The sequence below is a fragment of the Neolamprologus brichardi genome, chromosome 8 (assembly GCF_056152115.1).
Source record: "Neolamprologus brichardi isolate AB-2024 chromosome 8, ASM5615211v1, whole genome shotgun sequence".
In the NCBI taxonomy this organism is placed as follows: domain Eukaryota; kingdom Metazoa; phylum Chordata; class Actinopteri; order Cichliformes; family Cichlidae; genus Neolamprologus; species Neolamprologus brichardi.
Window position 1 is genome coordinate 25,119,995 of NC_142111.1, and position 14,429 is coordinate 25,134,423.

A 14,429-nucleotide genomic window follows, 5' to 3' on the forward strand; every position below is an offset into this window, starting at 1 on the left:
ATTTATGATGCTTTGCTTCAGATGATGTCTGATTATTCTGTGATGTTATTTGTTTATGCTGTGAGCTGTCAGTCATTCACAAACGGAGACTACCTCTATTACAGGTGTCAAACTCAAAGATCTGGAGCCAACTCTATCTCTTCACACATTTGATTTTGATTTGTATGTTTTTAAAATTATTGTGTTGAATATTTCTTTTCCACGCAGAAACGTCTCAGGTTCTTTTTCAACCCTTTTTCTGATTTATAAATTATTACACCATGAAGAAAGCTGCGGTGTTTTCAGTTATGGAGAGGCCATATAGAGGGGTCATAGTAAGTGACCCCAGCTTTTGTGCTGTTATTTGCACTTCTACAGAAAATGTCTCTCCTGCTTTGTAGAATTTCAACTTTAAGACATATTTTAGCACTTTTATAGCTGTGGCTACATTTCTCCAAGTGTATTGCGGGTCTATGGTTGTACTTATGCTTGCTGGTTCATGGTGTGGTTTAAAATAGGTTGTTAATGTTTCAATTTGTTGTGTGACCTGTAAAGGTGGCCCAGTATAGGGGTTTAATAATGATGTGGAATTACTTGTTGCAGTATTATTTTAGATCTAAATCTAATGGGTCTTACTGAACAGTTTAGTTGATAACCTCTTTTCTGTGGACATACCTTGTGTGAGTGCAACCCATGCCCAACTGCACATCACTGACAGTATGAATATTGTCTCAGCTTGTTTTTCAAAGTGAGCTGAGCCAAATACCTCCACCTGAGGCACAAGTGAGAACACATATATTTACAATTTAGGTTTAGAAATCATGTAAACAGTGTCCATTGGTGTAAAAAGTTAAATATATTGGAAATGACAGTGAGTTATTTTATTTGTCATGTTTGGATTCATCAAATCAAAATGCATAAGAAATAAAACATGTTATCACCACAGCAGAGAACTTCTGAGAAAGATGTTTAGACAGTGTTGTAGATGATTCCATTAAAATGCATCAGCAGAGCAAACAAACACTATACCCACACAGAGACTACAGATCTTCACCATATTAGGTGTTCTTTAAGTCTTTTATGGTCTCTGGTAGGGTATCCGGTGCCATTATGGCCTGTTATTGGACCCGGAGTTTGCAACATCCCCCAAAAACCCAAAGAGGAGAGTCCTGGCCCCTAGCCCTGCCAGTGTAGCAGAAATGATGATGATGAGAGATAGCCTTTATTTGTCAGTTGCAGGTCTTTTGCCCACAACCGAGATGACAGACCTTGCCAACCGTACATACAATACACAAACATCACATTGGGGAGACAGGTCAGGCTAGGTAGCGAGGAAAAAAACATTGAAATGTGTAACACAAAAGGATAATACAGGAATGCACAGATATCAACACACCATAGCACAATAAACACAGACAGCAACATGGGAAAGAGTTCCAGTGTGTACATCTGATCTGGGACCGCTGCAATCTTTCGACTGCGCCTCCAACTGACCCGATGTCCACATCAGAGGGGAGGTAAGCGTTGGAGGTGGCGTTGGATCCGGGGTAGGGAGGGTGATGCGTCGGTGAGTGCTTATCAGTATCAGTATATGTATGTGTGTGCGTGTCCATAGTTCAGCTGAGACAGTGTCCTTCGCCCTGCCAGGCTAAGTAAACAGTCTTCCAGCCAACCCAGGTGGCCTTGCATGGAACAAGAAGGAACAGACTAAACACAGTCGTTATCAGGGTGTTTTGTTCAGCTCTGGCCTTGTAGCTGGCGCCGAGAGGGTATCCGCATGAAGTGATGTTATTTTTTTACTTTAGTGCGAACAGCTCATATGAATTTCAAAGCAGTTCTACAGTCCAACACTGGTCCCGTTGGAGAGCCGCGAGCTTCGTCATACTTGCGTTCTGTGATGTTGTCATTTCTTGTGCTCAAGGAGCCGATTTCTGAGAACTCACGGCAGTGTGCCTCCCCGAGATGTCATCCAATTTGCGCCCAGAGATGTTATTCCGAGCTAGCCCTTCCGAGATGTATCCAGTCTGCAGTCAGAGATCTTATTCTGAGTATTCACAGCAGCCGTAGCCTCTCCAAGATCTTATCCGTGCTGACTCAATGAGCCCATTTTGAGAAACTCATGCCTCTTCCATCGTTCCAATCCCAGCGGGCAGCCTTGTGGGGGTTTGAACAGCCGGTTCCGCTTTCTTAATTCTTCGATAAGTCAGGGCCAAGCCAGCTCCGATCCGCCAGAACCCTGTTACCATGGTTCCGAATAGGTAGATATCTTCAGCACTCAGGCTCACCCAAGCCCAAACGTCTCGTTGAGAAAGGGGTGTCAATTGCATTTAGGGACCAGTTGATCCAATCCATAATTCCTCTTTTAGGTTTTAGAGAACAGACTGTGAGAGAATGTTCCAGGGAAAATGATGAGGATGATGATGCAGCAGCAGCCGTTCTTCTCTGCGTGAGTCGCTTAATGTTGTTCGTGTGTAATTTACGTTGAGTAGGCTAACCACGTTATTACATTAATGCATGTAAGGTGAACTAGCAAACATCATCATAGTTACATGCGGCTGTCTTCTTGTTTGATGGCAGATACTCCCTTCACCCTGGCCAAAAAGGCTAAAATGACCAAAGAAAAAGTGGAAAACAGTTAAACATGAGAGGTTTTTGGACAAAGTTTGTTTTTTCCATTGATTAAGCTGCTTCCAGCCAAGAGTGATACCATATATGCCCCATAGCTGCAGAAAAGGCTAACATTGTTATCTTTTTACAAAAAAAACAGCTGAACATGAGAGGTTTTTGGACCAATTTTGTGTTCTCCATTCTTTAAGCACCGATTCGAGCACCGTTTAAGCACCGGCACCGTTTCAAAAGTACCGGTTTGGTACTGGTATCGGATAAAACCTAAACGATACCCATCCCTAGTCTCTGGCAATATCCAGTTTTTCATATTTAGCCAGAAACATTTGGACACAGGACCTGAGAGAAAAAACATGTCCTGGTTCCAGCAGGCTGTTCTCCTTTGTTCTCCCTTGTTCCTCTCCCCCCCTCTCTCTCTGTCTTGCTCTCAGGTGGAGTAGGGGCAGTGCCTTGGCTCACTGTACCACCCGTGGGTGGAGCTGCCCTACTTTCTGGTCCAGCCTGCACATCTGCTTCCCATTTTCTCATCACCCCTCTGGAATAAAAGCCCAGCTGAAACATTCACTCGTTGCCTCTCAGGTTTCCAAACCTTATTACTTGTTTGGTAAGTGGTTCCTAGTTCTCCAGTCCAGTACTCACACTGGAATACTCACTTGTCCTCCCACACTCCACCCCTTCTGCCCTCCAGAACCATCATCTGCCTTCCCCATCAGTACATCTAAACTAATCTAATCAGTCAGAAGATACTGGTTTAAGGACCTCCTACTGCCCTGTCCAGTTCTCCTAGAGCAACGATCTGTCTCCTGGAGTCTCCTCCATGCTGGGAGACACAGCAAACCTTCAAGCACTGGTACATATTCATGTGCCATCCTGGAGGATTTGGACTAGCTGTGCAACCTCTCTAGGGTCCAGATATTGCCTCATGATACCAGTAGAGACACTGATCGTAGCCAAATGCAAAACTATTGAAAAAAATAGTCAGAAAAAATGAGAGTGGCCTCCACCTGTAACACCATAACTGTTTTGGGGGTTGTCTCATCATTGCCCCTCGATATCCCAGATGTTTAACTGATTAACTAATTCTATACTCCGATTAAAAAGTGCTCTTTTAAGTTTTTAGGACAGTGTATTATGTGTCTGTCTGTGTTGTATACAGTAGCTCTTGAAAATGAGACACTGAGCTCAATGTGACGGTCTGTTTAAATAAAGGATTTAAAAATAAATCAACCAACCAACCAAAAAAAAAAGAGGAAATATCATGATGTTTATTTCAAATTAATTACTCTTAAGAAACCAAATAATCAACTTTCCAAGGGAGGCTCAAAGCCATAACTGGATTTATCTAAGATTCAATATGAAACCTAACCCTTTCATTTAAGACAGAATTTTGTTGTAATGAAATTAACATACAGAAGTTAAAAGTGCAAAAGATAAGCTAACGATAAGCGAATTTATATATCTAGAAAAATAAATGTTAACATAAATAAATGTTAAATGCCAGAAGTGATGCCAGAAGACATTTTTAAACAGACTTCTTTCCTGCGAAAAACACTTTTGACCTATGGTTCTATTTATTTCTTTTTTTAGAAGCCATAAAATTATTTTTAGAGTTAGAAAAGTTTTGTATCTAATTTGTGGATACAAAACATTAAAGGAAATATCACGAGGTTGGTTACAAAGCACTCCTGTCAGGTACAATGAATTTGAATGTTCTCAGTGAAGTCCCACGCTGTGACAGGATTCATAAATCTGCAGGTTTCCCCACAGCTGTGATTTTTTTAAATCTCGTGGTCGCTGCGGTGACCCGGGATAAAGGTGCCCGAGCGGATGCCTGCTCAGAAAACGCAGGAGACACGTCAACAAATCTTCCCCCAAAAAATAAGTCAAGGAGAGTGGACGCCCTGTTGGAGTCTGTGACACATTCATGCATCAGGTCCGGACAGACATGCAAACATCGCGTCTGTGTTCGGAAGTCGATTCCGCGCAGGCCTGGTTCGTCTGAAAGGAGCCCACAGTTTGTTTTAAAGAAGAGGATAGCGCTGACAGCATGGACGAAGTGGATTATCTGCAGCAGTACGCCGCTGACAGCCTGCCGTTTGAAGAAAAACCAGAGATCAAACCGCTCGGACTCCATCAGCTGCAGGATGCTGATATTAACCGAGCCGATGGTGAGAATAATCTCAGATTTTATTTGGCGAAAACCGCTAACTAGCTGCTAGCTCGCCGTAGGGCTGGATAAATTTGGTTTTAATCTAAGATGTTTGATATGAAGACACAATCAGGTACTTAACGGGTCTTTAAAATGATTTAAAAACAGCCTGAGATGGATAGCAACCGATATTACACCGTGTCGTTTATTTATTGAACGAAAAACTGAACCCAAATGAAGAAACAGTATGTGGACAACTAAATGCGCCCCATGATTCCGCCGCTGCAAAACCACCTTTAGCAGAAATAACTTGAAGTCGCTGTTGTGTGACTTCGGAGGAATTTTTGGCCCACTCTCCTTCAGAGCGTTGCTTCAGCTCATTGAGGTTTGCGGCATTCATGTCTGCACAGCTCTCTCTTAAGGTCCCCCCGCAGCATTTAGTCAGTCTCAAGTCTGGACTTTGATTGGGCCATTGCAACATGTCCATTCTTCCCTTTTTCAGCCTTTCTGTTGCAGATTTTCTGCTGTGCTTGGCATCGTTGTCCTGTTGCATGACCCAGTTTACACCAAGCTTTAGCTGTCAGACAGATGGCCTCACATTTGACTCCTGGCTGCAGCCTACTAAGCAGTAAAGATGTGCCCAGTTTTTCATGCATTGCGTCTGTGCATGCATAAAGAGTCTGCAGTGTGGGGTGTTTATTACCAAGAACATTAAATTAGCCAAATAATTATAGTTGGTTCTCACAACAAGAGCCTGTTGCTCATTTACATGAGCAACAGGCTCAAAGTATCACATCTGTGATGTGCAGCTGTTGCATGAGAAATAAGTTTTTTGCCATGTTTTGCTCTGTTGACTTATTTGCAGTGCTAGGGTGGCCTATACACAAGTGTGTGGTGTCGATGCATCGTTACAGGGACCCCAAATATCAATGTTTTATGAAATTAATTAAAATACTTGTTAAACATGCATTAAATTGGCTCAACTGAAAAACCATCCAACACTGGACCCTTAACTTGACAGATCTACCTCGTACTTCAGGGTAAGCTAATTGTTCAGTCACATGAGTACAAATTGGACAGCAACCTCCTTACATCTACAAAAATAGTGATTGTGTTTTGTATTTTTCACATTCTGCATATTCTGGTTGCCCAGAGCTTCAGGTTGTTGCACTCATGACCACTTTTGGTTCCAAGGTCACGGGTAGTCTGATAGGAGGAAACCTTTCTGCAAACAGTTGCAGTCTGACTTGGACTTGAGTCCACAGACGTGTGATTCTTGACAATTTATTACATGCAATTGCATATAATTGCCAACCTGACTCCATTTAGCTGCAGACTAATTAATAATTGAAGCGAGATAAACTTTATCTTATTAGATAAAACGGATATTGACGAAGTTTAACTTTGGCGACATAATTTGCAGTTAAAAAAGGCGATGAATTGAAATATGTTATTGCAGTACTCGGCATATCGCAAAATATAAAAAATTCAAATATTGTTTTATTGTGAAAATACAGCATTGTGGAGTGTCTGCTGGTGATTGCCACATCTACTTATTTCTGTTAATATTTTGATATTCTTTCTATATACCGACCACGTGTTCCTCTTGCATCTCTGACTGACATGACTATGGTTTTAGGTCTTCTCAAGCCGGCTAACATACAGAAATCCAGGTTATGCAGAACTTGTTTTATAATGCGCCTGACTATATTTACAGCTTAAACATATCAGGGCATAATAAAAACCTGTGTGCTCCTTAGCAGGTGTTCAGACTATGTCTGCCATGAACAGCAACACGTGACGTAGTCCACAGTTTCAGAAACTTAGCCTACATGTAGAAGCACTATGTGGAAAAACTGCCTCCTCAGCAGTTGCGACGTAGCATCCAGGAGTCAAACGTGAGGTCACCTGTCTAACAGCTGACGTTTGGCCTAAACTGGGTTATATAACAGGACAGTGATTCCAAGCACAGCAGCAAATCTGCAACAGACTGGCTGGAAAAGGGGGCAGGAAGGTGTTGCAATGGCCTAGTTGAAGTCCAGGCTTCAGCTTGATTGAAATGATGTAGTGGGACCTTAAGAGAGCTGTGCACAAGTGAATTCCTGCAAACCTCAATGATCTGAAGCAACGCAGTAAAGAGGAGTGGGCGAGAATTCCTTCACAACAGTGTGAGCCTGATAAAGTCATACAGAACATGATTACTGAAAGTTAGCGCTGCCATACATGCTTCTACGAGCACAGGCTTTTATCGGGTTGTTAAACCAACACAGGGTTTGGCAAACCAGCCACGAACATGTTCACATAATGGAGCCTTTGTGTGCCGTGCATGACAAAACACAGACATGTCTACAGCAGAGCAGCGCATTTCACAAAGAGAAAACTAACATTAGAAAATGTGAGAGGTTGAACACGTAATACATCTCACAGCATTAAAAAGCACTGTTCATAGTGAGTACACGTTAGTGTGCTGTGGGTTTGTAAGATCTTTAAAGTTATATTCGGACTGTTTAACGCCTTTATTCTGAAGGAATGTGTCAAATACGAACCTTCTTGCTTCCATAGGAGGCCATAAGTCAAATATGAGCCCATTTGTGTGATGGCTTAAAGCTTGGCTGAAACGGGGTCATGTGGTAGGACGATGATCCCAAGCACAAAAGAAAATCTGCAGTGGAATGGCTGTTGCAATGGTTCAGTCAAAGTCCGTGTGTGTCTGTAGCAAAGCAGAGTATTTCACAATGAAGAGCAAACTGTAGTATTAGGGAAAAAGTAGGAAGAGGTTAGATGCAACACAGATCACAGTGTATAAGTGTGATGGGAAAAGCACAGTTATTAATCTGTGCATGCTTTGCGTGGTCACCAGTTCTGGAAAAAAAATAGTATACATTCAGCTGAAAGGAAAGCTGGCAAAAATGCTGACCGTGCAAGTTATTAGACTCATTAGTATCTCAGTCGAGTCCGGACTGGGCTGAAGACTCTCCTCTTTAGGAGTCCGTGCTTTCAAAAAGGAATCTCAAGTTTCGGTCCATCTGACCACAGAACAGTTTTCCACTTTGCTTCCGTCCAGTTTAAAGAGAAGACTTTGGCCTTTCTGGGTCCTGTTCGCATGTGCCTCCTTTACATGATGGAGCTTTGACCTGCATGTGCGGATGGCAACGTGAGCTGTGTTCAGACAGTGATTTCTTGAAGTGTTCCTGAGCTCATGCACTGACTTCCATGGCAAAATTTCCTTTTAATTCAGTGCCGCCTGAGGGCATGAAGATTACGAGCACCCTATATAGATTTTCAGACTCTCCGTTGTGCACGGAGATGTTCAAATTCTCCAAAATTTTACATTCTTCTAAAAAAAGTTCCAAAGTTTCTGAAAAACTCTGCTTCTCTAAGACGTTCTTTTATAACCAATCATGTTACTAACCTGCTCCCACTGGGTTACAAAAAAGAAATATGGTTGCATTATGTTCCTTTTTTGCATTTTAAATAACATCCAAACCTTTTTGGAATTAAGTTTTTTAAAATTTCAAGAAATAAAAGTTTTATGTTAGGGTTAGATCACCATATTGAGTCTTATAGAAGAATTAATTAGATTTAAAGTTTAAAGAAAAATAAGAAACTATGTTTCTTTAGTCATCAGGGGAAAACGAAGCTTAAGTTGGTTTTACAATCTTCAGACTGAGGTCCATCTGAGATAATCTGTTCATCTGAGAAACAGCACTGTTTTCCAGTTGGTGGTGGTTTTGTATGTCCCATATCTTGACCATAACCTTCTGTGGAGGTTAGGTCTGCAGTAAGTTTTTATGTAACCTGGTAAAAAGTTAAACTTGAAATTAGCTTGTAGTTCAGACTTTGTTGTAGAAAAATAAGTCTTGGTAGTTTGACAGTCGTCTTTATATAAACACAAACATGGGGGAGGCTGTAGCCTGCACCAAGAGACAAGATCTTTATATCTGTCTCTCCTATCCTTTCTGCTGCTGAGGGTATTCTTTTCCATATCCCATCGGTCTAAACAGCCCAAGACCACATGTCTGGCAATGAAACGCATGGTCAAAACCCCCCCAAAACTAGTAGCCAAATGAGTAAGAGCAGGTAAGAGCCTTCCATTGGGTAATTATTGCTGTGATTAATAGATTTTGACTAGCCGTGTGGAGCAAACTGGAGCTTCTCATTGTTTAAACCACCATGTCAGAAGATGTAGATCTATGTTTGTGGAACAGATGTTACTCAGCTTCAGATTGGCCTGAATTAAGCAGAGAAAATGACTGAAATTATTGAAAGTGGCACAGGATCTCTCTGATGCATTTCTTTTAAAACCTGGACGGATATAGTGGTGAACAATCTTCTCCAAAAAATCTTGAATGATGGTGACAGGAGATGACTGAAGCGTTTGAAGTCAAAATCAACAGTGGAACTCTCGGCTGTGTTTTAATAGTTAAATAGCATTTCCATACACAAAGTATTCAAGGGATGGAGACTAAACAGCTGCTGAGCTGTAAGAAAACCACTAAAAAGGGCTTCAGATTGGTAGGGAACATACTGATTGAAAAAGGTCATGTGGTCTAAGTCCAGATTTACCTGATCCTGAGTGATGGCTGCATCTGGTGGTGAAGAGAGGCTGATTAGTTGATGCACCTGTCATCGTCCCTTCTACTATATGCAACCAGCTGGGCAGTTTGTTCAGAAACAATGTGTTCAAACACTAAGGTCACCTGACTACCTAAATATTCTGAATGACCTTGTCATCGTTGAATGTTTTTGTTCCCTTATTGAACGTGCATGTTTAAAAATGACAGTGCCAGGGACCATGAAACGCCATCTTTACACATGCAAGTAAAGGTATAATTTGCAAAAAAACCCCAGCTGCTACTATTGTTCTAGCAAGATATTAACTCAAATGGTTTTTAACACAAGATACACAATGATCATTACATTACAGTAAAGTTTATAATTACTAAAACAGTATTAAATGATCCTCACCCATAGAAATGTGCATACTTGTAAATGTGATGTGTGTTTTTAGTTGAATAACTGGTGACTGGTAAATCTATATGCTCTATTCCTAACATCATACTTTGCTGTGCAGTATAATGTGACCAGTTTGTCTGGCTCAGACTCTGGGCACCACTAGCTCACTTGGAACAGTTTATGGATGCAGTCTGAATACATAAACTGTCGGCTTATCGTGAGCTGGAAGTAATGGCTGGTTATTGGACCCGTACAGTGTGTGTAGAGGAATTGCAGGATCTGGCTGCGCGGAGAGACTGATTAAGGCTACGTCCACACATACACGGATATTTTTAAAACGCAGATTTTTCTGTGCGTTTGCACCTTTCGTCCACACGTAAACGGCGTTTTCAGTCACTGAAAACGGAGATTTTTAAAAACGCCTGCCAGGGTGGATATTTTTGAAAACGCATTTTTGCGTTTACGTGTGGACGAGGAAAACGGAGAAAACGCAGCGTCAAAGGTGTGCGCCTTTTTTGACGTCGCACTGTGCGCCACGTTATTGTTTCGGTGAAATTAATTTCTACAATGGCGGACTTAAACAAAATACTGTTAATTTTACTCTCTGCAGTGTTTAAATGCTGACATATATACACACACAGTTACTGCCCCTCCACACATAGGACGTTCTGCTTCTATGCACCATCTTTGTTTACTATTTCCCACCGAGGCTTCTAGATTTCTGATTGGCCAACATTTCTACACGGTTAGGAATATATCGCCACCTGTTGCTTTTACATGTTCCTAGCAGCGTTTTCCTTTAATTTTGCGTTTACGTGTGGATGGGATTTAAAAAACAAAAACAAAAACAAATACCCGTGTGCGTGTGGACGTAGCCTAAAACTCATAGTGAATACGTGGTGTGAGTTAAAACACACTACAAGGATTTCAAACTGCTGAGGATGAGTGTCGGTGTATTTCAAATCGGTTATCGATGTAAATGTGTGTTTCATTGCTGCCTGCAGATATTCAGCAACTTGTGGTGATCAAAGAAGAGGCTCCATGGGACCAGCATTACTCGGAACACCTCCACATAAAGACGGAGCAGGAGGAACTGTGGGCCAGTCAGGAGGGAGAGCACCTTAACGGGTTCGAGGAGACTGAAATCACCGGGTTTCCATTCAATATTCTAGTAAAGAGTGAAGATGATGAAGAGAAACCTCATTTTTCACAGCTTCATAAAAGCCAAACTAAAGACTGCACGGCGGCTGAGCCTCCAAGCAGCAGCTTGACTAAATGGATTAAGATAGAAACTTACGGAGAGGACGGTAGATCACTAGAACTAGCCAGGAAACCTGATCCCAGTACTCATTTACAAACAAATATTGTTAAAGGGGCTTCTGACTCTTCAGAGACGGAGGTCAGTGATGAGGATTGGCAGGGCCCGTTGTCAGATTCTGGACCTGAAACTGAAGACAGTGAAAATGGAAAGCTCGAGTCGGGCATTCCTAGTGAGGCGGGACATAACACTCCGAAAAAAAACTTTAGCTGCTCTGCGTGCGGTAAACATTTTGTCTACAAGCAGTCTCTTAAGAGGCACATCAGACGTAATTCAGAAAATGGTTCTTCTGGCTGTTTGGATAACATGAAATGTTTTAAACGGAAGCAAAGCATAGACTCGCACATCAAAATTTACACGGGAGAGAAACCGTTTGGCTGTGGGTTCTGTGGCAAAAGAGTTAAGTACCTGTACAATCTTAAATCGCACATGAGGGTCCACACGGGAGAAAAGTTATTTGGCTGTGACATTTGTGGAAAAAGGTTTACGCATCACCAGAACCTGAAGACGCATGTGACAATCCATTCAGGGGAGAAACCGTTTGTGTGCGATATTTGTGGCAAAAGAGCGAGGCATCAGAATAATCTAAAGATACACATGATAGCCCACACAGGAGAAAAACCGTTTGGGTGCGACGACTGCGGTAAAAGATTTAAACGGAAGACTCATCTGACGACGCACATGACCGTCCACACGGCAGAAAAGCCATTCGGCTGCGACGTGTGCGGCAAAAGATTTAACCGCAAATCCCACCTTAGGACGCACATGATCGTTCACACGGGGGAGAAACCGTACGGTTGCGATGTTTGCGGCAAGAAATTTAACCGAAAAACGCACCTGGAGTCTCACATCACGGTTCACACAGGAGAGAAACCGTTTGGTTGCGCCATTTGTGATCAAGGATTTACCCAGCAGGGAAGTTTAAATCGACATATGAGATTTCACTTGGGGTAGAAACGCAGTCACAGAGTTTGGTCTGAAAGGGTCAAAGTGTCGCGGAAAGCCACAGCAGAGGCTCTGAGAATTATTGCTCTCTTCATCTGTGTCTACAGTTTCGAGACTATCTTTTTGTTTTTGTAATTAATCTTTGTTGGGATTCTTGACCTTTTATGTTACAAGTTAAGAATTGTGGCAGCACAGAAAGAAGCTCCTGGATTTGAACCCACTTGTGTGGATGCCCTTCGGCTTCCTCAGGGTACCCCAGCTTTGTGCCACAGTCAGAGGACATGCTTGTTAGATAAATGGGTAACTCTAAATTTGCCTTAACTGTGAATGAGTGTCTCTGGTTGTCTGGACAGGCCCTGTGGCCCTCTGTGAGAGCTGTTAGGGCTCCAGCCCCACAACCCTGCACTGGATTGGCAAGAGCAGTTAAAGTGATCGGCTGTAATGACATCATTTATGGATTCAGTCGTCTCCTGCGTTGGATGAGGCTCTGGTCTCTTTATCGTCCTGCAGTGCTTTTTTTTTTGTTTGTTTGTTTGTTTTGTAGGTGTCCCAAAACTATTTACTGGCCATTCTTGGCCCCTGCTTCATGAAACACGACTTTAAATAAAACTTTAAAAACCTGTGGCTCACAGTGTCCTGGAGCCTGCAGAAGACTCTCTTTTGAGCTGATGCAAGACTTCAGTGTGGAGCATTAACAAGTAATCTGTTGTTGTGGATGGAATGTCTCTTCCTGCCATATGATGGCATTTGTCTCAGCCAAACAAACGTTGTCTACGCTGGGAGAATTTGGATTATTGTTAACTCTGAGGTGCCTCCGATTTTGTTTGCTTTCTCTGAGCATTTGGAGCGAGAAATGATGACTGAAGTCAGACTCATCGAGCGGATGGTTTACAAGGCGCAGCGCTCCACCAGCTGGAAAGCTTAAGGCAGTCAACAAAGTTTGACCACAAAATTAATTCTGTTTTGTACGTTTGTCTCCAGCTGTCACAGCTGCACTGATTCAGCACTTGTATCTCCTAATCCAGCCGTTATTTTTCATTTATTCATCATTATTTATAATTATTAATCTTTTTTTTTTTATTATTTTGATTAACCTAATGATCATTGGAGAAAAATGTTTCCTTCTGTGCCATTTTGTTTGAGATAATTGACTGAATTTGGGAGAACACACTGCAGTGCTTTGATTCATGGATTATAATCCTTAAAATTTCAATAATTTCCTAAATGATGATCAAAACTAAATGTAACATTTTGGCTGAAGATGATGAATTGGAAAATATTAATTTAATGTTTGTATTTATTGGATTCCTTAATTGAATTTAGGTGAAAGTTACCTAATTAGTATTTGAAATTATTTTTAGGGGAAAATTTACACTTAAAAAAAAAAGAGATAATGAAGGATTTTTTTTTTTTTAAATCAATTTTGAGTTGAACCAACATGTAGCGTCATTAGCAGCTTTGCACTTTAAGTTTTTTCCACATTGATTTCAGCCCCGAGCTTTGAGTTTTGACTTGACCACCACATTGGTTTGTCCAGCAGATGGCAACAGTGTGACAAAAAAAGAGATGCAAGGCTGGCACTCTGTTTGCTGTTGTATACTTGTGTTGTTCATGCATCTTTAGTTATTAATCAAGTCAAGACAATAGCTTGTTTATTATACATTTGAAAGAATGACAGTGTTACATTAAAGTGTGTAAATCAAAATAAACCCTTTTCCCACCAAGTCCAGTGTTGGTTTCATTTTCTCGATTGTTGAACTTGTTGAGAAAACCGAGATGAAGCTAAGCTCCTGTTGTGCAAAGCATTTGATAAGAAATGCAGCAGCGTGTTTAAAAACAGATTCTAATGTTTGCACACAAAATGATTCATAACTGGTTCTTTGTCTTTGCCTTCCAAGATTATTTTTTCTCAGTCCAAACCCGTTAGTTTCTTAGACACTGATTTGGTAACGAGCATCCTCGCACAGTATCTGTTCTGTCCTCCTGCTCTCTCGCACTCTGTCCTAACATGACGTGACATCAGAAATCATCTTCATGACTCACATATTAGCAGCTTCTCAAATTATTACACAAGCCACTGTTAATGCATGGCTGCCAAATAGACAGACACACACACACCTGTGTTATTGATGTCGTGCTCTGTGAGTGAAGCATCAACAGCCACTTTCTTCATCCGTGACTGAAAATCCTCTAACGCTCAGTCATTAACACGTTTTCCTTTTTGTTTATTCTGTGCAGAAACCAAAGTGCAAAGAGGACGCGTCACAGTTTCAGAGAGGGATTATAAAAGCAGATGGTTCCTGTATTTCTCTGCAGTGCACAGTAAATAAGGACATTTTCCAAAATATTACAATATTACTTTAATTTTCATTCAATCATTTCTTTATTTTTCCTTCTTTCCATCTCTCCAGTCTGCTTTCCTTCCCTTATTATCTTCTGTTTTTACTTCAGTTCTTT

The 14,429-nt window shown here is 41.4% G+C and overlaps 1 protein-coding gene across 1 annotated transcript; it reads left to right on the top strand.

Annotated features, from left to right (window-relative positions):
* Positions 1-4,439: 4,439 nt before the first annotated feature.
* On the top strand, positions 4,440-13,689 carry LOC102782924 (uncharacterized). Its single transcript, XM_006793252.3, has 2 exons — positions 4,440-4,772; positions 10,714-13,689. The coding sequence occupies exons 1-2, from the start codon at positions 4,652-4,654 to the stop codon at positions 11,979-11,981; spliced, it is 1,389 nt and encodes a 462-aa protein (XP_006793315.1). The 5' UTR covers positions 4,440-4,651; the 3' UTR covers positions 11,982-13,689.
* Positions 13,690-14,429: the final 740 nt, after the last annotated feature.

Bases quoted from the DNA above. Each gene is read 5' to 3' on its own strand.
- LOC102782924 (XM_006793252.3), top strand. From the start codon at position 4,652: ATGGACGAAGTGGATTATCTGCAGCAGTACGCCGCTGACAGCCTGCCG. The intron at 4,773-10,713 runs GTGAGAATAATC...TGCTGCCTGCAG, and splicing joins TGATATTAACCGAGCCGATG to ATATTCAGCAACTTGTGGTG.